Source organism: Panthera leo, chromosome A2, assembly GCF_018350215.1.
Source record: "Panthera leo isolate Ple1 chromosome A2, P.leo_Ple1_pat1.1, whole genome shotgun sequence".
In the NCBI taxonomy this organism is placed as follows: Eukaryota; Metazoa; Chordata; class Mammalia; order Carnivora; family Felidae; genus Panthera; species Panthera leo.
The window spans coordinates 147,466,365-147,491,925 of NC_056680.1; the positions used below are offsets into that span (position 1 = coordinate 147,466,365).

General features: G+C 42.6%; 1 protein-coding gene and 1 long non-coding RNA gene across 4 annotated transcripts in view; one reads left to right on the forward strand and one right to left on the reverse strand.

Moving 5' to 3' along the window:
* CHCHD3 (coiled-coil-helix-coiled-coil-helix domain containing 3) overlaps positions 1-25,034 on the reverse strand; it is a 280,347-nt gene extending 255,313 nt beyond the window's left edge. Inside the window, exons 1-2 of one of the 3 annotated variants that reach the window (XM_042925058.1) lie at positions 24,789-25,034; positions 13,504-13,591 (exon numbers count right to left, since the gene is read on the reverse strand). In XM_042925058.1, coding sequence (XP_042780992.1) covers positions 13,504-13,591; positions 24,789-24,869 — 169 coding nt within the window. In that variant the 5' untranslated portion in view covers positions 24,870-25,034. Of the gene's footprint in view, positions 1-13,503; positions 13,592-20,558; positions 20,744-24,788 lie in introns of those variants that run through there. The other 2 variants (XM_042925048.1, XM_042925067.1) reach the window with 2 other exon arrangements.
* On the forward strand, positions 20,833-23,125 carry LOC122211712. The gene is made up of 3 exons (XR_006198780.1): positions 20,833-21,363; positions 22,107-22,243; positions 22,972-23,125. It is a non-coding gene; the product is annotated as an uncharacterized LOC122211712 (long non-coding RNA).
* Positions 25,035-25,561: the final 527 nt, after the last annotated feature.

Here is a 25,561-nt window from a genome sequence, read left to right on the forward strand (position 1 = left end):
CCTATTTGAAGAAACGGGCTCGTTTCCTCTGGAATCCTGTTCCCAAAACCACACCATCGCACTGTATCACTGCCAGGGAAACAGAGGTGGTGACTGCAGTCAGCTTTTGCAGCCTCCATCCTGGGTCTGCTTAGCCTGGTACAAATCTTACCTCCTGCAGTACATCAGAAATAATGCTGCAGACCTAAGTACTACAGAGGCCTCTATGACAATTCAGCTAAAAGAAGTTTACTTGGATGGAGAAGAGGGTACTCTCAATCAAAACATAACATAGCCTTAAAAAGTTTCAGTTCCAAGCCCTATAAGCAATAATGAGCAATAAAAATGAGCAATTTTTTTTAAAAATCACTGGTTTTAAATTTGATTGTCATTTCTGCAATCATCATTTTGCAAAAAGGTGAGCATGGGTTTATGAAACAATGCCTATGCCCGTAGAGCTATAATGTTTAATAGGACAGAAAAAAAATTAGAGGGAGCAATTTATCATTTGTATGTTTATCAGGCTTGATAAAAAATTATTTTTTAATTATACAATCCATGTTTTCTCAAAAGTTTTTTATTAAAAAACTAATAAAATTTGCCAAAGGCCAAATAATCATGAAAAGAGGATTAGAATTTCCCATATTCTTGTAATAATCACTCTAAAAAGCTTCTGAGAAAAAATAGTAAAGCAACCTTTTCAGAAAAGTTTTATAAAGGTGTCACAAAGGCAGTTCATGGGTTCAATCTCACGAGATTCCCAGAAGTCAACACGTCACTTTAAAAAGTTGGAGAAACACATTGTGCCCAACGGGCGTCCAGGATGCCCCACAGAATTAAACAACAGCTGCTTAGCTAGCCTCGGTCCTCCTGCCAGTAGAGAACAAAACAGAGATGATCGGCCCTATGACGTCTGCAAGTGTGCATGCACGCTGTGGATTGAAGCCGTCTCTTCTCGCTAAAAGCACAAGTTTTAAGGAGGGAAATGAATGAGAGCTGTTGGAAGTGTTTTGTTAAAATAATTTGTTTACATAATTACAAGGACAACATTCAGAATCCATAACCTAGCTGGCTGAATTCATGAAACAATAAAAATGTGTTGGGGGAGTTGTCAATCTTTAATGCTGCTTTATATTTTTTATTTAGATCAAATCTATCCTCATTATGGTCATTGATTTTCTTATCATTCCTCAGGTCAATCCTCAAAAATGACATACAGCAATCAATATTTATCTTATTTTTTAAAGCAATGAGATGCCCGTCACATCGATAGCAAGACTAATTACATCTGAAGAATTTAGCCTAGCTACCAAACAAAATGGTAGGGCAAAGCCAATCTGATATAATTATATGCATTATCACTACTGCGGTATACAGCAATAAGGTGAAAATGGGATGCCTTGGCTAAATCCCCATATGAGCTAAACCAAATTCTTAAAAAGTTTTTTTTAAGTGTATTTATTTTTGAGTGAGAGAGAGAGAAAGCACATACACGCAGTGAAGGAGGGCCAGAGAAGAGAGGGAGAGAGAGAATCCCACGCAGGCTCCACACTGCCAGAGCAGAGCCTGATGCGGGGCTCCGACTCACGAATCCCAACATCATGACCTGAGCCGAAATCAAGAGCTGGACACTTAATGGACTGGACCACCCAGGTGCCCCAGAGGTTTTTCTTTGATCACTGTTAGTTAATGCTTAGCTATCTATGTGTGTTTGAACACGCTGAGGAGCCAGCTCCCTGGTCTCCCGGTCTTCTCCACACAGGCATAAGAGGACACAAGCAGCGGATCTTCCTTCCAATCCCTAACACCTCTAAGTTCCTGAGCTTCCAGACACCAAAACCGCAGAGCTGGCCCCAGGCGCTTGAGGAAGTCAATGAGAGCAGAGACCAGCCTTTCTGGAAGACAAGAGTGATAACAGTTGCGTCAGAAATGGAGATCCAGCAAGGGAACAGCTGCCCAGGAAGAAGAGATGAAGAGGGCTTCCACTCTCAAGGGTTCCAGAGCACTGACATCAGGAACACAGCAGAAGGTCCTCCTGGAGGAGGCTGCCAGGGCTGAGGAGCTGCTTTTCAAAGTCAGAGGCCGAATCTAACCGTCCTAAAACTCCTCAAATTCCAGGGCACAAAGGGACTAATGTCAGATTAACTCCGATGCAACAGAGAAGGAAAGTGAGGATGGTACCAGGAATTAAGAGTGGAGGGTCCTTGGGGCGCCTGGGTGGCTCAGTCGGTTCGGCGTCCGACCTCAGCTCAGCTCATGATCTCACAGTCTGTGAGTTCGAGCCCCGCGTCGGGCTCTGGGCTGACAGCTCAGAGCCCGGAGCCTGCTTCGGATCCTGTGTCTCCTTCTCTCTCTGCCCCTCCCCTGCTCATGCTCTGTCTCTCTCTGTCTCAAAAATAAATTAAAAAAAAAAAAGAGTGGAGGGTCCTAGAGGGAAAATCCCAACTGTCTTCAGCCCTTCCCAAAACGTGGCAAAATCTAGGCACATTATTTCTCTCCAAACTAAATTAATAACTAGGAATGGGACATGGATCGCCACATCAGCATTTCTGAATCAATCAGGGCCCTACTCCCTAGCCCCTAGCTCCACAGACTGTGCTTTTCACAAGAGAGCGTTCAAGAAAGGATCTCTTGCAACAGGGTTTCCTGGGATTCGCTATGGTTAAGAACTAAAACTGGCAAAGCATTACATGGACACCATCCTGGGCCTGGTGAAGACCCTCATACCCATGCCCAGTGGAACAAGTGTAAGAGAAAGATCCCTTTTCCACCTTGTGTCTAGATGACACACTCACGTATACACATCAGGCTCCATGACCCATATGGCTTTAGCTCGTTCATTCCACAAATATGTACTGGGCACCTAACATGATAACATAGTCACCGTGGCTGTGGGTATACAAGAGGAGTAAACAAACGTTCCCTGACCCCAAAGGCTCATAATCTAGGAAGAGAGACAGACAACTAAGCCAGCAACTACAATACAATGAAGCCCATACTCTAACAAGGATCAGTACTATAGACATAGTGATGAAAGCACAGGAGAGTCTTCAAAAAGGTATCAATTTGGAAAGTCTGTACCCAGATTATGGGAAAATGGCTCCTGAAGAAAGAGAAATCTCCTCAGCCCTCTGAGACTTTTTTTTTTTTATATGAGTTTGCCTAATCATCTCACCTCAACAGGTCGATGCTTACCTACAGCAAAGACAGACCTGTAACCGCTTTTCACCTCAGCCAAGGCAGGTCGGCACCACAGCAAGACACACCATATAAGGTGTCCTGAGAGGACACACAAGTGAAGAAAAGTTGTGGCACCTGAGAGACAGGGCTGAGTACATGGGCACCTGCAGCACTATGGGATAAGGGGAGGCACACACAGGGTGCTGGGAGGGGCACCTAGCTCAGACCTGGAGTCAGGAAAAACTTGCTGGGGTACATGATTTCCAGCCATCTGAACAATCCGGAAGGGCTAGCCAGATAAAAGACAAGCAGGAGCTGAGGTGGGGGTGGGGGTGGGGCTGGGGAAACAGTGTTCACACATGGTCAAAAACCCAAAAGGAACACTCTAGAACTTCAATATGACTAGAGTTCACCATGAGACAGGTGGGTCTGGGAGATGAGGTAGGAGATAAAGCAGCAAAGGGATTGTGCAGGACCTGCTGGCAACGTGGGAGAAATCTAGATCATCCTAAGGGGAAGAGAAGCCTCTCAGGCTTCCTTAAACAGAGGAAAGGCACGATTGGTTTCACACTCTGGCAGTGAGAACAGACTGGGAACCGCAAGACTGAAGGCCAGGAGCCGAGCAAGACACTGTTGGAATACGGCAGGGGAGAGATGATGGAAGCTGCTGGGCCAACGACCCCGCGGACGGGAGAAACCGTAAATCGTGAAACCATGGCTCTGCCCCTACTCCTCAAACACACAGGGAGGCTTGGGGTGTCCCCTGTAGGACTATAGGCACAAGGGGGGCGGACCAGCAAAATGAATTAAAAAAAGAGTAAGGGGGAGGAACTGAGGAACGGAGCAGCAGCACTCGCTTACCAGCCAAAGTAAATGAGTCCTGCCACCAAAGTCAATACACAAGGGCCTTCTGCGGCCTCTACCTCCCCACCGCACAATCTGCAAGACATCATAGCCTTGAAGTGAGGAGACAGTTACCATTGTTACCCCGTAAAGCAATTCCAAGCTCCAATCATTCGGTCTGGTTAATTAAAACCCATATTCCGATTAACCGCTCAGTCAGGGGGACCAGGGCGTGCAGACCCAGAACGCTGTCTTAAGCATGCCACGGCAATTCTGTGAAAAAGTTTGAAGAGCCTCACTGTAGTGACCCGCATGGGCGCCCAACGCTTTTCAAGGAACACTCAAGTCCAGTGACGGCTGTCAACAAAGTGTCAAGGAGCCCTGGGGGCAGAACAGGTTTAAACAGGGACTTAAAAGCACTTAGTGTTCCCGGGTAGCACTGATTTGGCCTAATACAGAGCACTGTACCTGTGATTCTGAATAAACCAGGGAGACAGGAAAGGGTAGAGAGAAGAAATGAAATGCTGGGTCAGACTTTACTTTTTAAAATGTTTTTTTACAAGGAAAAATATCATCATCGACAACAATAACCCACAATTTGGTCAACAGCCGGAAGGGTCAATGGATTGATTTTGAATACCTCAGCTTGAATTCCTCAGTTAAAGGAAAAATGTACCTTTAACACTCTCTTGGGCAATTTATTTTCAGAGATCTGGGCCATCCAGATGACGCCCTCAAAGTCTATCAAATTCTAAGAAAGACAAAAATATTGCTAATCAAGTGTTTATTTTTATAACTGGTATATTAAATTTAAATCAAAGATGGTATTTTTGTGTATTGTATGTCCTACACTTTATAAGCCAGGAGAGCTGCCTCCATAACCAACGTCGGATATTTTATTTTATAAATCCTGAAGCACGATTATAACATTTTGACTTTAGAGTCGTTTTCTCTTTGTGGTTTATGAGCCATCATTGGCGCTGACCATGATTTACTTGTTAATGCCCAAGAACAACACTTGTTCTATGAGAAAATACAATCCACTATCCCGCAATTCACTTCAGTGTCAAAATCTACCACGGCAAAAAGTGGAGCGCTTCGCTAATACACCCCTTCTCTTTCTTCCCCCGTGGTCACTGCCGTTCCTGCCTTTCAGCTCAGCTCCTGAGCGCTGACTCCACGGCACCACTACACCGCAAATCTACAGGACGCGATGCAACTAACAAAGCACCTCTTCTTTCCAGGAACTGAGGAACAAGTAAGGAATCTCTGGCCCACTTGATGTCAAACCCCTCGAAGCGCTAAGGCAGCTATGCTGCACCAATCACAGGGCAGGAGCCTCCGAAGACGGAATAAAAAGCAGCTCAGCCAGTGGTCAGTTAACTCAGAAATCAAAGGGCAGAAGTTCTAAGTCACAGAAAACGACTGGAAGGTGTGACTCAGTGACAGGTCAGAACCTACTAAGCATCTCTCTATAATTCCTTGCCTCTACTGCTGGAGGTTTTTCCTTTCTGCATGCCTCCCCTCTCACCATCCCAAAATACCATGGGATATAAGCTGTATTGTCAATGATTTTTTTTGTTCCATTTTTAGGAGGGAACTATTGCTCTCGATTTTAAAACAAAGTGAGTTTAAATTTGTGCTGGTTCCTCAAAAATAAATAAAACACAACAGTGACGGATCAACAGATACAGAGGACGGTGCCCTAGATGAGGGGGGGACTGCCACTAACCAGCCCTGTGGCCTGAGGCACCAAGTCCACCAAGTCCTTCTTTGCCACCGCCTCTTGGATCCGCACCACGCAGAGCGGCCGTCCCTGTCTCTGATTTCCAGCGCATCCTGTCAATTATCTTTCCAGGCACCCTTTTGTATCATTTCACTCTCCCTGCTCAGAAATCATCTGCTGTGCCCTATACTGTCTCAAAAAGCTGAGGGCAACTTTGTCTATTCTTTTTCTTTTTTGCTACAGGGCCAGTTAAGGACAAATAAAAATGCTCATGGGGCTGCTTATCTTTTCATGAAAATGAAAATGGTTTTATTTAGTACTCCAGTGGAAAACATATATTCTTACCATTTACATTTGTTAAATGTAAAAATATCAATGAGAAAAATCAGCACTGCATTTTTAGCCATAACAGTGTTATTAATATCTGAGTACATTTGAACAGTAGCACCAAATGCAACTCTCTAAACTTGCACCCTAAAATTAAATGGGAGTGCTCAGTAGCCACTAGGCCCTATAGGACAAAAGCCAATTCCTTAACTTCCTCAACCTTCTGTCCCATGAGACTCCCACGTGTACCCTTCATCTAAAGTATTCACATCTGTGTACCGAGTCTATTGAACACCTTTCACACCAACACTTCCACCTCCCCTGGTTACCTGCCTGCCCGAGCCCTTGACTGTCTTCTCTGAATTCCTAAAACACTTTCTATCCCTCTAGCATATTCTATCTTCCTTACATATTCATTCACCAACTCAAAAATATTAACTGAGCAGGTAAAGGGGAATAAACTCGTATTTCTCCACTACATTATATTGTTAAATAGGTTTTGACCAAACTAATAATTCCTTGAAGCCAAAGACCACTGCCATGCTAATAATACTTGTTGACTGAATTAACAATATGAGTTCAACCATCCATTAAACATAGACTGTGGATCTATTTTTAAGAACAGCATGCACTGAGTTGAGAATTTGATTTAAAACCTTGAGAGGTGCTTGTGTGGCTCAGTCAGTTAAGCCTCCGACTCTTGGTTTCTGCTCAGATCATGTGGGACTCCATGCTAACGGCATGGACCCTACTTGGGATTCTCTCTCCCTCCACCCCTCTCTCTCTCTCTCTCTCTTTCTCTCTCTCTGCCCCGCCCTGCTCTCACTCTTGTGCGCTCTCTCTCAAAATAAACTTTTTTTTTTCATGTTTATTCTTGAGAGAGAGAGCGCGCGTGCGCACGCACTCGCACGTGCCGCGGGGAGAGGCAGAGAGAGAGAGAGAGACACAGAATGTGAGGCAGGCTCTAGGCTCTGGGCTGTCAGCACACAGCCCCTTGCAGGGCTCGAACTCATGAACTGCGAGACTGTAATCTGAGCTGAAGTCAGAAGCTTAACCTACTGAGCCACCCAGGTGCCCCCAAAATAGATAAACTTTTTTAAAAAGTTAAAATTAATAAGTAAATAAATAAATAAATAAATAAATAAAGCCTTTAAATCAATAGTGTGCAGGGTGCCTGGATGGCTCAGTCAGTTAAACATCTGACTTCAGCTCAGGTCATGATCTCACGTTTTGTGAATTCAAGCCCCACTTCAGGTGAACATGACCCCCCACTTCAGGTAAGCCCCACTTCTCTCTCTCTCTCTCTCTACTCCTTGTGGAATTCTCTCTCTCCCTCTTTGCCCCCCGATCACTTGTGCCCTCCCTCATAAATAAATAAATAAATAGCATACACATAACTTCCTTTTAGGAACCGTCAGACAAATTATCTATTACAGCACAAAAAGTGCACACCTGAGACACTGACATCAACAGAGTTTCGTGTATTAAAAGTTGGAAACCTGGATTCTGTAACTTCCCTTCCATTCTTGTAACTCAAGTCAAAGGAACAAGTGCAACGTGTTTACTGTGAACTCTCGCTACTGTGTTATGTCTAAATAGGCCTTAAAGAGCTGTTTCAGAGGGCTAGATTTGGGGAGAAAAACACATAGAACATATAGATGAATCTATTTCCCTAAATTGGCTGTTGAGTTTGGGCTGTGCTATTTCCGGCTTAAATTGGTTTCCTGCAATTTGTTAAGGCTGCCAAATACTTAGTGATCTCAGTGACACACTTAACACAAATCAGCAAATCTTTCTTATTTTTCACAATGGCAAGAAATGTACAGAGAAACTTGCCCAGTGAGGATAACAATAAAAGTGAGTTATTTGTCTTTTTTCCCAGATTCATCATTTTCATCTGGTTCCTAGTGGCTTAGGAAACCAACAAATAGCCTCCTAATGTCATTTCCTGCCTGTTTTTTTCCTATTGATTTGGGGACAGAGTTCCCTCAACATTAGGTAGGGTCAAACATGAGCGGTCTGACCTCACTATAAGCCAGAAAAACTAAAGGATCAGGGTGGAAATGAAGAAAATCGATATCCAACAGTGGTTTTTAAAATCAAAACAGATGCACAATGTTAATATCGCCTTACAACAGCCTAAAAAAAAAAAAATCAACTGGTGTAAAAGCAAACCAACATATTTGGGATAACACATAACACAGCAAAGAATTTGAGGCAGCAAGGACACAGTTAAGTTCTTTAGAGCACATTCATTTATTAAAGTGGCATTACAATCTGCTGTGTGTCACATATTATATTATTTTGCCTGAACAGCTTTACATGCAAATACTTATTGCAACGAGTCATTGATCTGGTTCAAGGTTTGGCAAAAAAAAAGTTTCAGTAAAGTCTTTAGAGGAACTCACTTTTTTATAGCATAAATTATATTCTCAAACAATATATATGACAAAACTTAGCTCCTATATACAGAAACCCTAGGGCTCTCAGTCCACCAAATACGCTGTCCTATATTCACACATATGAATAGTCTAGGGCTGGTATGAATGAGACTCCTCAGAGGAAGAAGGCATTTTAACGAATATTAAAAAATTCAGCTCGGGCACCTGGGTGGCTCAGTCAGTTAAGCGGCTGACTTAGGCTCAGGTCACGATCTCGCGGTCCGTGAGTTCGAGCCCCGCGTCGGGCTCTGTGCTGACCGCTCAGAGCCTGGAGCCTGTTTCAGATTCTGTGTCTCCCTCTCTCTGACCCTCCCCTGTTCTTGCTCTGTCTCTCTCTGTCTCAAAAATAAATAAACGTTAAAAAAAAAATTTTTTTTTTTAAATTCAACTCATATTTAATATATAACTTATGTGAGACACCGAAAAATGTAGAAAAGGCTGGTGACATTTTTATCAATATGTAGACTTGAAAAATTATTTCGTAATGCATCTAAATGATAAACCTTTAAAAACTCTATTACTGAGTATTAACTAAAACCCCCAAATGAGACAAACACAGACAAGAACATAAACTTTGAGGCTTTCTACTTTTATAAACGTTTCTTATTTTTAAGAAAAATAAATTTTTGTTAATTGGCACAGTCATAGTCTAACTGCATTCTTAACCTAAGGGCAAGACCATTTCAAAACAGCATGTCAGATCTTAGTTCTTTTCTTGAGTTGGGTTGGAATAGATTAGGGAAATATTCTACTCAGAGGGCCACATCCTGTACCACATCATGGTACAGACAGAAAAAGCAAGTATTTATGCAGAATGTGAAGATACAGGTGTTCCCCAGCTACTCGGAATCTAAGGAATCAATACCTCCAGGACACTTGTAACACACAGTTCAGGAAGCTATTATAAAGACTGAGGTGGGGCGCCTGGGTGGCTCAGTCGGTTAAGCGCCCGACTTCGGCTCAGGTCACGATCTCGCGGTCCGTGAGTTCGAGCCCCGCGTCGGGCTCTGGGCTGATGGCTCAGAGCCTGGAGCCTGCTTCCGATTCTGTGTCTCCCTCTCTCTCTGTCCCTCCCCCATTCATGCTCTGTCTCTCTCTGTCTCAAAAATAAATAAACATTAAAAAAAAATTAAAAAAAAAAAAAAAAAGACTGAGGTGAAGATAGTATACCCCAGGGAAATATTCCCGGAAGTGTCCACTTACCCACAATCCTGGGGGAGCTGGGATGTGGGAAAGGAAGACAACAAGATTCAAACACACAGCACCATTGAGCTCAGTAACTTCAGTCACATCATTGAAATCATCTGATGGAGCTCACAATGCCAAGCACTGATATATTCTAGACTACGCAACAGAACTTTCTGCAGTGATGAAAATGCCCTGTATCTGCACTGTCCAATAAGATAGCCGCTAGCTGCATGCGGTTACTGAGCACTGAAATGTGACTCACGCAACTGAGGAGCTGAAACATCAGTTTTATCTCATTTTCATTAATTTTAATTTAAATCTTCACAGCCACGTGTGACTGGGGGCAACCATTCAGAGTGTAGTTCTAGCCTGACCACCAAAACACAAGGTGGCATTCAAAGAGTTTTCAGTGCCCAGGCTGGCCATGGACCCGAGTTCATCAGTCATGTCAAACCCAGAAATGGGAAGGGACAGACGCCTCAGCACAGCCAGGGTGCATCACGATGTCAGGTCATGCTCTGCAGGTCAGACCATGAGCATTCACAGAAAGCCTCCCTACCCACATCCACTCTCTCAAAAGTACCAGTTCAAGAAACCAACCCAAGCAGGAAAACACTTTCTCTCCTCCAATGCACTACTGAATGAGAACTAATGTGGGGAAAAGCTAGAAGATGCAACAATCACTTACAGATAGAAGGTTCTTTCCTAAACTCAAGCAGCACATCACGAAAAAGGGAGCTCTTTCCCTCCAACTAGTTTCTGTCACATCCTTTCTACAAATGAAGCCGGGTGCTATTCAAATTATAATAAACAGGTGGTTAACAGCATCTGCTCTGGAGTCAAACAGACTTGAATTCAACTGTCACCTCCATTGCTTACCAGCTTTGGGACTCTGGGCAAGATAACTCATCATGTCAAGTCTCCATTTCCTTCTATATAAAACAGGTTAAAAACAGTCCCTCCCTCACAGGGTTATAAGGATTAAATGAGGTAAGACATAGAAACATGCAAATGACATTTAAGGATTATTTATCACTATTCCATCATTACTTGTCTTCATCATCACCATTATCATCCTCTCTCCCTAACACTGTAGGAAGGAAAGAAATCTACCCAGAAAAAAATCATGTTGTAGAACAAATTCCAATTTAAAAAATATCCACACATCGGGGCACCTGGGTGGCTCAGTCAGTTAAGCATCAGCTTTAGCTCAGGTCATGATCTCGTGGTTTGTGAGTCCCACATAGGACTCTCTGCTGTCAGCTTGGAGCCCACTTCGGATCCTCTGTCCCCATCCATCTCTGCCCTTCCCCTGCTGATTCTCTCGCTCTCTCAAAATAAATAAACTTTAAAAAAAAAAAATCCACATATCAAAAGTTATTCTTAAGCCAAAATACTTGATATACTTAATTTTAGTATCTTTCTAGGTTTCTCTTATACTATGCTTCTATCTTTCTTATCATCTTCTTATATACTTAGTTGTTTCTGCCCAAAAACCCAAAACTTTTTGAAAGGAGAGGAGTTTTGTGTGTATGTGTCCTCTCAAAACAACTAGTTTAATTATTTGCACAATAGTGGACAGTCAATAAAGTAAATGCCACCTGAATTAAATTTATAGAATTATATTCCAAAACGATCACGAGTAGCTACTTTCAAAATGGATAATGGGATCACCCTAAATTAATTCAACACTTAAGCACTAGGAACTATCCTAGAAGCTGGTAATTCAGTTGTGAAAAGACAAGGGACCATGTCCCTGGAGCTTACCTTCTGGAGGAGATGGCAGTCACCGGACACAAGTAAAAGAAGGATGGTAGGAAATGATAAATGATGAGATGAAAAACAGAAAGGGTCCAGTCATGGTGTGCCTCAGAGGCCAAGGAAAGCAGTTCAATTTATATTCCGTGTACCATGGAGAGCCACCACTGGGATGTGACCTGGACTGATCAATTTTTTTTTGAGATTGCTAAGGCTACTGTGTGCATGGCAAAGTATAAAGGGACAAGAGAGGAAATAGGGAACCAGTTAAGAGGCTCTCAGACGGCAAGGTGAGAGGCACTGGTTGTCTAGGTCAGTGCTACAGCAGAAGAGACAGATGTGAAAGGGTCACATTCCCGTGTGTTGTAGAGATGGATGGGACGAGACTGGCTAATGGCCCAAAGTAAGGAGTAAGGATAGCATGGGGCCCAGGTTTAGGGCTTGACCACCTGTGCCATTTACTGGGAAAGATGGAGAAAAGCAAGTCTGGGGAAGATCAAAGAGGCTTACTTTGGATATGTTACGTTGAAGATCTGTAAGCAGAGACTTCAAGTAGGCATTGCCTAAGTTTTGTTTCAAGGAGAGAAGTCAGAGCTAGTGATACAATTATGGGAGTCACGGGCATCTGTATTATGATTCAAAAGCCACTGAATTGGGGGAAATTACTTAGTGGAAATCAGCAAAGACAACTAGGCTGAAGAGGTGGGAAGAAAACCAGGAGAGTGTGTGGTCCAGAAGCCAAAGAAAGGGTTTCTGGCAAGGAGGGAGTGGTCACTTCCTAATGTTAATGAACTGTGAACCCCTCTTAATGCTCCCACTAAACAAGAAGATTCATTAACAGCAAGAACTATTACTTATTCATTATTTCTTACTCAACTATTTCTTACTCATCTCTTACCCTCTGCTTTAAAAAACATATCAGAAGCTCAATTCATGGTATAACTAATGATTGGTAAGAAGGTCAAGACTATGCCCAAGTGAATGGCATCTGGGCAGCATTTCATCCTTCTCAGTGTATCTCAGTCTGGAGGCAGATTTGCCACACAATACCCTTTCTAATAAATACAGAAACTACCTAGTCCAAGATTAACCATCTCGATTATTTTCCCATTGCCATTTTCCGAATAAACAGAGGGTCCATCCATCACACTGAGTAGCACAAGAACAGTACCACACACAAAGCAGGTGCTCAGTAAACTATCTGTTGGATGAAGAAATGGATGGGATAGGGGAGAGCAAAGAAAAGAGAAAGAGTCTCTTATTCCACAGGATCCACAAATAAAATGAGGCTTAATAATCATCTGTAGATTTCATTTAACATCTTGTTTTCATCAATAATTAAGACTGAGAAGAAATAAACTGTTTATAAACTTAGAAGAAGTCTACTGGAAAATGAAAGCATTAGGGATATTCACAATTTGGCAACAGTAAGTCGATATGTTCTAAGTTCAATATTTTATTATAAATGTTTATTCCTAACTCTCTAATATTCCTACAAGTAATCCATTTTATACAGATATTATGAAGTAACCTGCCAAAACTTAATAAAGGGTTCAGAAGCTGGCTGAGAAAAAAAAAATTGTTCCCAAGACTGGTTTGCAAGTAGATTCATTCTCCTTTTAGTGCAAAATGTTTTAAAAGAAACCCTGGTACTGATTTCTAACATTGCATATAAAAAGCCGAACACTAGGGGCGCCTGGGTGGCTTAGTCGGTTGAGCGTCCGACTTCGGCTCAGGTCATGATCTCACACTCCGTGAGTTCGAGCCCCGCGTTGGGCTCTGTGCTGACAGCTCGGAGCCTGGAGCCTGCTTCCTGGAGCCTGCTTCCGATTCTGTGTCTCCCTCTCTCTCTCTGCCCCTCCCCCGCTCATGCTCTGTCTCTCACTCTCTGTCAAAAATAAATAAAACATTTAAGAAAATAAAAAATAAATAAATAAATAAAAAGCCGAACACCCAAATAACAATAGACACAGAGGAGTGTAGAAGAAGTTGACTACCAAGTAAACTCTTATCGCTTATAATTTTTCTACTAAAAATTCTAAAATTAAAATTCTGAAATACCTGAGGCACCATAAGCGCCAGAATACCGCTGAGACTTCGAACCAGATGGGGAGGTTTCCTTCATACGATCAATCACATTTTCTGAAAGCTGAAAAGGCAACATCAAAATAAAATCAATTATAAAAAAAAAAAGGAAAGAAAGAAAACAGTACAATAGCACCCGAGTAATTTAGTCATCCATATCAATATGTATAACGAATGGCCTAAAGAAAGCTAATAGCTATAAAACTAAAAGGAAGAAAAGTTTTAAGACATCAAGATGCACCCTACAGCACTACTTTATTTCTCCTAATGCACTGCTAATTGAGCATTATAAATACCTCCTGTCCTCATTTTATACAGTGCACTAAATTAATCTCTGAGAAAACGTAAGCCAAGAAAACGCCTTTGACTTTCCTCCCCTAATCCTACAAATTAATTTATGCAAGCAACAGGTCTTAGTTCCTTCCTTCCTTCCAGTCTCAAAGGAAATGGTGTCCCTTCATCCCTCCTGTTCAGGCTAATCACAAACAACTGCTCTTTCAACAGATTCTATTATGCAGCTATCCCGTGCCAGGAACCAGGCTAGACTTGGGGTATTCAATAGTCATCAAGTTGCATCAAGTGGGTTAGAGGAAACAATCATCAGGCATTTAAATATAACAGGAAGAGCATTGCCTATGTCAGCTGGCCTAGAATGGAAGTATGTAGAAGGCATAATGGACAGGACATCTAGCCAGGCTTTGGGCATGGGGCCGGGACTGGGAAAGATAAGCAGGTGTTAGGAAGAGAAGGGGATAACAGTACTCCAAGAAGAGGAAAACACATGGCGGTATAGATGAGAAACAGGGCTTGCCACCATCAGACGTTAAGTGCAGATAACAAGTAGACAGTTGGCAGTAAGGCAGAGGCTCTGAGGAACACTCAGGCCTGGAAGGTCTGAGAGTCATCAGTCCCTGAATTACTATTGTACCATTCTTTTTATTTTCTTTATTGCACTTACCACTATCTGATGCATTGTTTGCCTGCCTTTTACGCTAGAAAGGAAGTTCCATGAAAGCTAGCATTTGGATGTCCTATTATATCCCCAGAGCCTCAATAAGCCTGGTTAATTGAGTGAATGGCTAAAGAAATGACTGAAACAATATGTGAATGAATGAAGAATGGCTGAAGCACGAAACTGGGGAGAGGGCACAGTGAGAGAAGGTGGACAGGGAAATAAGATTTTGGATTCTGAAGAGTCCTAGCAAACCCATGAAGTCAAACAGTTTGAACTTGATCCTGAGGGCAACTGGGCACAATCGAAGGATTTTAAGCAGGGTAATGACAAGATCAGACTTACATTTTAGAAAGATCACTCTAGCCACTGCTAGAGAACAGATTGGAGGGGGACAAGAACAGAAGCAGGAAGTCCCCTGAAGGAAGCTAAAGGACCAATTAAGAAGCTATTAAGCATATGTCCACACAAAGATTTGTGCAGGGATGTTCACAGCAGCATCAGTCATAATATAGCAAGAGCGGAACCACGCAAATGTCCGTCTGCAGGCAAACGGATAAACAAAACATTATGTATCCATACGATGGAATTCAATTCAGCAGTAAAAAGAAGTGAAGTTCTGCCACATGCTACAGTATGGATAGATCAAAACAACAATTAAGGGAAGAAAGCCAGATACAAAAGGCCACATATTATATAATTTCATTTATATGAAATGCCCAGAAAAAGGCAACTCTGCGTAGATAGAAAGTAGAGAAATAGATGCTTACGGCTAGAGTAGGAATGGGGATTAACTATAAATGAACACGACAGATCTTACTGGGGTGATGAAAATGTTTTAAAACTGGATTGTGCTGGGGCGACCGGGTGGCTCAGTTGGTTAAACGTCCGACTTCAGCTCAAGTCATGGTCTCACAGTCTGTGAGTTCGAGCCCCGCATCGGGCTCTGTGCTGACAGCTCGGAGCCTGGAGCCTGCTTCCGATTCTGTGTCTCCCTCTCTCTCTCTCTGCCCTTCCCCTGCTCATGCTCTGTCTCTCTCTGTCTCAAAAATAAAAAAAAATTTAAAAATTTAAAAAAAATTTATTTTAAACTGGATCATGCTGGGGCACCTGGGTGGCTCAGTCGGTTAAACATCCAACTTCAACTCAGGTCATGATCTCACAGTTTGGGAGATCAAGACCCGCATCAGGCTCTGCACTGCAGAGCCTGCTGGGGATTCTCTCTCTCCCTCTCTCTCTTTCAAAATAAATAAAATTTTTAAAAAATTAAAAATTAAAAAAAAAACTGGTTTGCGCTGATAGTTGCACAACTTGGTAAATTTACTAGAAAGTGCTGTATACAGAAAACAGGTGAATTTTATAATACGTGAAATACACAATAAGGTTGTTTAAAAAAAAATTATTAGCCATCCAAAAGGAACACATTCAAAGATATTTAGGATTAAAATAGCTAACATTCACTGAGTGCTTATTATGTGCCAGGCGTTACACTAAAAACACTTTCCTCATTTAATCCTCACCTATCATATGAGACAGACACTTCTCCACTGTATAGGTGAGAATGTGAAGCCCAACCAGACTAAATAACTTGCCTGGATTTTATATTTTATCAGTAATGGAGCCAGAATCAAACCCAGGAAGTCTGAGTCTCAAGGTCCCACTCAGGTACCCCGCTTTATTGCCAGACCTGGTGTCTGACTAGCCATGGAAGTGAAGAAGAAGTCATCAGAACAGCCAGGTTTGTGAGTTGTGTAACTGGGTGATCCCCCTCCTCTACCCGCAAAGACCTCCTTCCAACTTCCACGTCCTTGACTCACCACCATCTAGCTTATAACCCAGTACAGTGGTGCTCTTGTAAAAGTCACCAATGACCAAATAATCTTTTGTGTTTATATTTATACAACTAACTTACACGGCTTCCCTTTAGCTTCTAACACCTGTGGTCACTCTCCTCTTCTGGAAATGTCTCCAGTGGCCTTTCTGACCACCCACCATCCTGACAGCCCTAGGGCTCTGGCCACATCTTATCTGTTTGGCAGGCTTCCCCCGTCTCGCCTACCCTTAGATGCCAGAGGTCCACATACCCTCCCTTGCCTTTATTCACTTCACACTCTCAAAGCTCTTGTTGGCAATCTCATCCACTCCCTTGATAACTGTGTTGATTAATTAATGAATTCTAAATCCTTCATGTCCCAAAACCTAAACCTATACATTGAACTGCCTAATGGACACCTCCTCTTGGACAGACCACAAGCCCCTCAAACCCAACATCTCCTAAATTGAATTCTTATTTGCCAAAATCTCTCCATCTTCTTGCTTTCCTAATCTCATTAATGACACCACCTCCATCCAACTTTCTGAATCAGAACAAAGGACTTACCCTGACTCTTCATTCTCCCTCGTCCTCTGAGTCATGAATTCTTCAACCGCTAAATATCTACTTATTCCAACATTCCTTCTCCCGTCCCAATTCCCCTGCCCTAATTCATGGCACCATCAATAACCTTCCTAAAACACAAATCTGATTATGGTAACTCCCTGCTTCAACTCCTTCATACCTTCTGTTGACAGAAAAGTCCAAATTCTTCTGCACAGCACCCAAGACTTCCTCATCATTTGGTCATGGCCTAACTCTCCAACCTCAATTTCCACAGCCTTTCCCTTAATACTTCATACCTTGTTTCCCCACCTCCATACTGGCTACTTATTTGATGCCATTGCTTTGCCTTTACACATGGCTCTATTGCCTTCTCCCCTGGCCCTGGGGGAGGGAATCACCTTTCAAAATTCAGTTCAAACATCCCACAGCCTTCTCTGACCAAATCAGTTCCCACTCCATTCCAACTCTGCTTACCCAAGGGCTACCCTTATTTGTGCCCCACGATACCTTGCACAAATCTCCAAAGACAAAACAAGTATTTTCCTTTCAACAAAACTGTGTGCTCCTGTATACTATGGAATCATTCACCAAATGTTCCCTGCAAGAAGACATCAGTGAACAAAACAGTTTGTACCTGAGCAGTTACTTGTATCTCAGGACCCAAACCGGAATGCAGGGGGAGCCAGTTAAGGGAAAGACTACAGCTCAAAAGCTGGCATCTTTGGAGGAAAATCCCAAGGCTCTTGGAGGAGAAATCGAAGTTAGAAAGGACAATGTCAAGGGACTTTCTATTTGAAGATGTCAGGGCCACTTGCATCTTTTGTAACAACTGACAGCCACTGACACTGCTGTTGAAACTCATCTGCAAAGCTGAGATACATCTTAGGAAAAAACCCTTTAAGACTGACTGACTATAATCCTGAGTAACATCCAGTTTCTGGTAGCATCAGGATAAGCGGTAACCCCCCAATCTCTAGGCCAGTGCTTTCTCTGTTAAACAATACACCCCTACGATCCTATGTGACAAAATAAATTCACTTCCTCTTAAGGAGGTAAAATGAGCCTAAGTTTTAGAATCTTAAAACTATTTTAACTGATACATAATGTATATAAAGCTCGTTCAATATATAATGTAATATACTACACATTATGTATATTTATAGACTATTTAAATTAGTATGCCATAATATATTACATATATATCACATATCATACACTATTATACATCATATATGGTATGTTACATATTTAACATAATTTGTGTTGAAAGCCAATCACCTAAGGTTATTTTGAGATAAATTATATACACACGTAATTTTATATGTTAATTTATATTTCTATTGCTCAGGCCAGTCAAAGAACTACAACTACACTAAATATATATCCTACACAATCAGAAAGTGAATGTGTTTGCTAAAAACCAAGTGTTAGCTATAAACCTGCACCTGTATTGGGCACAGGCTACCCTTTCTTCTAAATACCACTTCATCCATTTCTCATCCAAATTTATACATTACCATTACCTATTGCTACTTTCAAAATGAATACGACAGAAAGTTCTTCCACTGACTAAAGCAGCTTCAAAAGTATTATCCCTTTAGAGTAAAACTAAAGGCTGACCCAAATAGAGGAAAAAGCACTGGCCACCTCCTGGCTATACAATCCTAAGGAAGTCCTCTCCAGGGGCCTCATTTTCCTCATCTGAAACTGAAGAAGGCCTACGCCCAGGGTTTTAGGGAGGATTACCTACACACATACTTGGTAAAACTTTACCAGCAATACGGCTCCAGCCATGGGGACTTGGACTGATCCTGTCATCATGTTCTTCCACCAGCTCATCAGAGCTTGGGCTGAGCTCCTCAGCTACCCGGTGCACGAAGACCAGGGCTACAGCTATTGCCGGTGGCAGCTGCCTAAGTCCTAAAACGATTACATAAAGTTCTCATTTGTCCCTATCCATGCATACTCTTTGGGTAAAGTGTACTGTCTCTTTCAGCCTGATCACTAAGTCTTTTTATTTATTTTTGTGGCTTATCTGATGCCTCAAAACTTGCTACTTAATGTCAAATTCTTACATCAATTCCAAACATTCCCCAATGTGGTCTTTGATTGTATTTCAGTAAGTGTATAAGCATGTCATGTCCAAAGCAGCACAATTCATCTTTTGAGTTGATAAACACATCGTAAAGTTGTGTTGAGCATCAACCTCCCTGTTTTGTTCTTAAAATCTTTGTCAGTGGATCCTTAGGCCCTTCCAAAGGCACATCCACGGCAGCCTATGGTTGCAACTCTGCGTACTCCAAGCATGATTCACCCTACCCCAGGCCGTTCTCAGCTACGCTGATACAAGGCAATTGCCATGCTGTGTTATCCTCTGTATTTCCAGTGAACACCAGCTGAGCTGACCTTCCAGGTGCAGAAATGGGTTCATACCTGCACCCTCCCCTCATCTCCTCTGGGAACCGGGGGTACTCGTGAAGCAGTTGACATGTCAGGGTTACACCCGCAATCTGTAGCTTTAGAACAACTCTTCTTTGTGATGTGAACAGACCCAAAAGGGATCAGAGGTAGAACATAAGCTTCTGCAAGAGCTGGATAAGCAGCCCTCTGTAAGAGAAGCAGCTACTTCAGGAAACATCTTCCCTTAAACAGGGTACTTCTTTTAGAAAAGCTTCTGTCCTATTTAAAGACCTATAGCTACTATACCTGCTTTCTAGACCTCTCTGTACTTACTCCCCAGCAAGGCAAATATCATGTGCAATCTACAAAAAGTATTTGCAGCAAACAATGGCAAACTCTCTCTCTCTCTGACACACACACACACACACACACACACACACTGGAATCATGCCCGGAGGTCCCTGGACTCAGGGGCCCATGGATTAATTCCTCAGCTGTATGCAACTCTCTGCTTGTTGCAGAGTTCTAGGCAGAATCTATAGCTCACAGATTTACAATAATCTGTGAACTAAAAGAACCACTGTTCTAACATGACAGATGACTTAGAGAAGGGCCTGCCAACATCGCAGAATTCCATCCACTGACTTTGATTATCTGCCCTATTCTCTACTGATGCTAAAGACAAATTTATGTAAATGGGGCTTCCGAAGCTCTGAACCACTCACCACACCAACATGTGCTCCAGAGAGGAGGAAAAGAGGTGTATCATATCCTACAGGGTTCGCTGTGGAACTCAAATCTCCCCACCCACCTTGACTGGTCTTATCTAAAATGAGCACAGATAGGGGCTCCTCGGTGGCTCAGACAGCTAAGCGTCCGACTTCAGTTCAGGTCATGATCTCACGGTTCCTGAGTTCGAGCCCCGCATCAGGCTCTGTGCTGACAGCTTGGAGCCTGGAGCCTGCTTTAGATTCTGTGTCTCCCTCTCTCTCTGCCCCTCCCCTGCTCACGCTCTGCCTCTCTCTCTCTCTCTCTCTCTCTCTCTCTCTCTCTCTCTGGCTCTCTCTCTCTCTCTCAAAAATAAATAAACATTAAAAAGTAATAATAATAAAATAAAATGAGCACAAATACACCACTCACCAATCTAGAATCCGGTATTTTCAGAAACAGGAGGCTGCGTGAGATGGACAAAGTATTTCCACTTCCAAGGAACAGAGTAAAATGAGGGGAGCTCCTAAGTTACCCTTCTCCAAGAGGTAAAGTTTGCAACCACATGAGACAAATAAATCACACCCTCACCTCCATAATAGTTTTTCTCATCTCTTCCAGATGCATCTTATCCAAAAGATTAAAGGAGTCAGACCCATTTTTCTCGCTCGGTCTTCCTTCCACGTAGGTCATTTTCTGTGAGAGTACTGGTTTGCTTTTTGTTAAATTACCATTTTAAGACACAGGCTCCAAAAACTGCCATTATTATTTAGAAGCTGTTACTCCTAAACACTTAAGGGCATGGCAAGGGAGGGAGAGACACACAGATAAATACAGTAATTTTTAGCTTATGTTTGTAATTTGCCACAAACATTTCTTTGCATTTGTCATTAGTGGAAATGAACTTCTACTACCTGCATAAAATCTTAGAAAGCTTTAAAAAGAAAAGTCCTAGGAAGTTTAACAGGGTACTCTGCCCAAGAGAGTCACAGATGCTAAACTGCAAAGGTACCAATCATCCACCAGTTAGCTGAATTACCTAGACAACATCCCTCCGCACTCCCCATGACTGACTGGACTTGTTGCCTCTGCTAATATACACTCTCCGGAATCCTCAACAACATCTCACGTTAAATAATCTTTTCAGTTAGAGGCTCCCAACTGCCAATACTTCCCCAAAGCATTAGCTGTGTTCCATGTGAGGATCCACACTACCACATGTATGGCTCCCATGAATTTCAGCTTGCAACTTCAAGGCCCGTTGCAGAGACTCATTTATGCCTGGAAAGCACGATAAATATTACTTTGAAAATGATACTCATTGAAGTTGACATTTGCTCTGGAAGAGTTCACTCAAAGCTTTGATGTTTCAGATAAACCAGTGGAAGACTGAGTGGTAAGCATGCCTTCCGAGCAGGCACAGCAGGTGCTCAGAAAAATCCTATTAAGCACATGTAATATGAGTAATGAAAATGCTTGGTCTTTCTATCCCTAGAAATTATTTTAGACTTGGAGAGGAAGGCAAGGAAAGAAGGTGGCCTTTCATCCAACCATGAGTTGTTTCAGATTAGAAGCTGAAATAAGGTATAAGATTATGGGTGATTTTATGCAAGTGGGGGGAAAGCTATCAATTGCTAAGGATAAAGGAAATAAATAAGACCCTATAAATACCATGAAAATAACATGTCGTAGGTGAGAATAAACTTTAAACTTAAAATTGTAAGTAGGTCCTTTAATTGCTAGCCATTGAGGACCTCAGCAAGAAAAATCTAGACAAACATTATCAATAAACACAGCCTAGTTACTGAAAGCCTGATATTGTCTGCTAAGTGCAACACTTCCTATATTAAGATAAATGAAGATGAAATTACTATCCTTATCAGTGGAATGCAGAATTGGTTTTCCAGCAGTGACTGAGTCCATGAATCGTTCCTATGCTCTCATTTCTTACGAGTGAGGACATAAATATTAGACATTGGGCAAATTTGGAACGTTTTCTTCAGCCAAGTTGAACTACCTATCTGCAGTTCAACATTGAAGCATGGACCTCATCGGCACCATGTTTTAATCAACTGAGCTAAAACCAGTAACTCACTTATGATACTGAGATTGTTGCTTATCCTTCCCAGTGCCTCATAGGGAAACAAGATGACTCTTTCGAGCTAAGAAAAATACAGAAATCAGCTGAAAAAATATACAAAATGCCTAAAGAAAAAAATCACACAGACGATCAGCTGCAGAACTCAGGACTCCTATCTCCCCGTCCACATCTTTAGGTATGTCGTGAGAACACAACATGCTCTAATTTTTAAGTTCAATATAACTTTATATATCCATTCCCTTGAACAGCTCTAATAATAGCTATTACTCATATAAGTAGTAAACACTGTCAAAATACTAAATGCCTATATACATTGTCAACTTTGTCACCAGTAGAGCTTGATACATAAGTATTTCAAGCAGGCTACAGTATGCAGACATACTAAACAAGGAAACACAGTCAAAAGTGACTTGTCCAGGGCCACGGAGCCTAGTGAGACACAGAGCTAGGACTAAACCCAGGTCTGCCTGGTTCCAAAGCAAGTGCTCTCCACTATACTACACAGCACCTCCAAAGAATCTTCAAATATTAGATGTGATGGAACCTTACAAAAATGGCTACTTTTAGAAAATCTACAATGTGCCCCATATTTTAAATACCTTACCTCAACTTCTTACCAAATATAAAAAAGTGACTTGTCCAAAGCCAGACTAATAAATGCCTAGTCTGAGACTTAAAACCGAGGTCTGTTTAACTCTGACTGATGCTCTTTTGACCGTGACCTCAAAGAACTCAGAATGACCCCCGAATACTCAACAACTCAAGAGCGTGCCATTTTTAGAGGAAAATGCGATGGGTTGACTATGGCTACAAGAAATTTATAGTGCCACTAGACTCACAGAATTTCAGAACTTGAAAAGCTCAGAGATCTTAGAGATGTACTCAAGCCCCATCATTTTGCAGATGAGAAAACCAAAGCTCGGAATGATGCAAACTGTCCTTGAAAAAGAAGGATTTGAAGCAACTGGGAGAACACTGCAAGGGCATTCCAGGTGAAGGGTAGATCCTGAAGAAAAGTAAAGCGTAGAGGTCAAAAGGAGCATGGTGTGTGCTTGGATTATTATAAATAAAGTGCGCTCTGTGAGAAAGGAAAAAAATAAAATAAAATACAGCTGTCAAGCTGAGCAGCCAAAAGACACAGCTTCTTTTATTTAAAAAGTTTAGAAAAAGTTTTTTAAACAATCTCTCCATTTTAGTCTATTATATACCCCTATCATCATACTTACCCTATTTAACCTTACCTAATATTTGATATTAACCTCTGTGCTGTGGCCAAATTTTCTTTTAATTTAGTTTGCTCTCATCACTGTGTCTGTACCAGAGCATGAGAATAATGATTTACACATTCTTCTGGCCAATGTTTTCTCACCCAAAATTTATTTTGTTTCCTCTTACTCTTCTTTTTCACTCTCTGGGTATGGAACAATCAAAGCCTCAAGCAAGATTAAACAAATCTCTGCATAAAACTCAGAGTTTATAGTAGTTTTCATTTTACTCCAAAGAGTACCAACTAAACCACAACAATGCAAGGCAGCCTCAGACATTCTATTACAAAATGTGGCACTATCATTAATTAATATAAAGAAATGGTGGTCACAGACCAAAAACTGAGTTCAACAGTCTGAGTTTCTATAAAGAAAACTTTAATAAATTCTTCTCAAGGTAACAGTCTCACAGTAAAAAGTTTGTAAACATTGTAAATATTTAAGAAATTTTATTTCCTGATAACATGCTAAAAATAATTGATACATTTCATTTACTTGTGCTGGCGGTGTAATTACAGAGGAAGAAAAATAAAAGATATTATAAAACGTTCAGAAGTGAAATTGCTTTATTTACTAGGTTCAGGCATACTTTCAAAAAAAAAAAAAAAAAAGAGGCTCCAAATTCAGGTGCAGCAGCGAGTGTGTTAATGAAGTTAGTGCTGGTGTGCTGACACCCTAGAGAAAACTCAAGCTGTCAGTTTATGTGTCAAGCACGTGCGGGAACATTAAAAATTCCTCTGCGACGTCTGGTTGAGAACTGATCGTATGACTCCCAGCGGTCTGAAAAATTGCAAACCTGTCTCAGGCCCTGTCAGGCTGGCAGACACTTGTGCTGAAGCAACTGGGTCTAGCCCAAAACTTAGGCGGCTGGCCACAGAGGGAAAGAGGAGGTACCAAGTGAAAGCGAAGAAGGGAGAAGTCACCCCAGGCAGGTCAGAAGTCTATGGGGTGTGCGAGCGTGCGGCAACGGGTGGTATCACAGGGAGGGCACCAAACGACCGAGAGCAGGTAAAGGTCTCCTCAAAGCCAATTCAGCTTGAGAAAGGTTACGGGAGCAGCGCAAAACGAGAGCTGGGGTCCTGAACCCAGGGGGTGTAAGACAAGCCCCATTTCACAGAATGGAAGACAGGGGTTTCAAATAAAGTCCCACTACTCGTGAGCAAGAGTCAAATCTAGCCTGTGAGCCCCTGGCCGGTTTAATTCAGCGTGGCATTCCCCCCCACCCCCGCAACCCCCTCCAGCACAGTGCTCAGCACTTAGCACACAACCAGGAAATATCTCTGAATGAATGTCCCAAGTCTTGAAACTTCAAGCTTCTTTGCAGAGAACTCGGCTTCGGGCCGGACAACACTGGGGGCCGGGACGGGGGAAACCAGGCAGAGCGAGTCCCGGGAAGATCGGAGGTTTGGGGTCCGAATCCAGCTGCTGGCCCTCTGCCCGCCCACTGTCACTCACCCGGATGCCCTTCACCACGGTGATGTTCTCATTCTCGTCCGCCTCGAAGGTGACCCGGCGGGTGCTGGAGGTCCCGCCCATGGCTCCTGCTTCTGCCCCCACAGAGACCTAGCTGGACGCACGAGCACTTCAGGCCCCACGCGCACACACGCGCGTGGACACGCCCGGACTCTTCCCTTGCACGGCGGGAGCAAGGCCACGACCCCGAGGAGCAAGGAGAAGGCGCCGGTCCCGAACTCCCGCCTCCTCCGGTCACGCTCCACAACAAAAAGGCCTCTGGTTGGTCGGAGATACGAATGGCCCGCCTCTACTCGGTAGGGGCGCCTTGATTGGTTGGTCCAGACCCGGATGCTATGGCAACAGGTTCTGTTTGACAAGGTTTCCGGAGCCCCTGGGTGGCACTGGGAATTGTAGTCTCCATCAGGCGCGATGGTCGCTGGGACGTTCCCGCCTCAGACCTGGGGCGCAAGGGGAGCATGGCATTCTGGGAGATGTGGTCTTGACTGCCCGAAAGGCTTCTAGCCTGACAACTTTCAAGGAAGTTCGTTTATCTAACAAAGCGTACTTTGAAAATATTCTAGAAACTTAGGTAGGTGCGTTAAAAGATACAATGTCTCTCCTAAAGGAACTCACAGTTTAATTACGGAGATGCACCCGGCAAATGAAGCCATTCCTAGATTCCTAACTATAAAATCTGAGGCAAAATTTAACATTTAGTTTAGTCTTAACCATAAAAAAGTAAAAATAAAAATTAAGAACTTGGCCAATGGCCT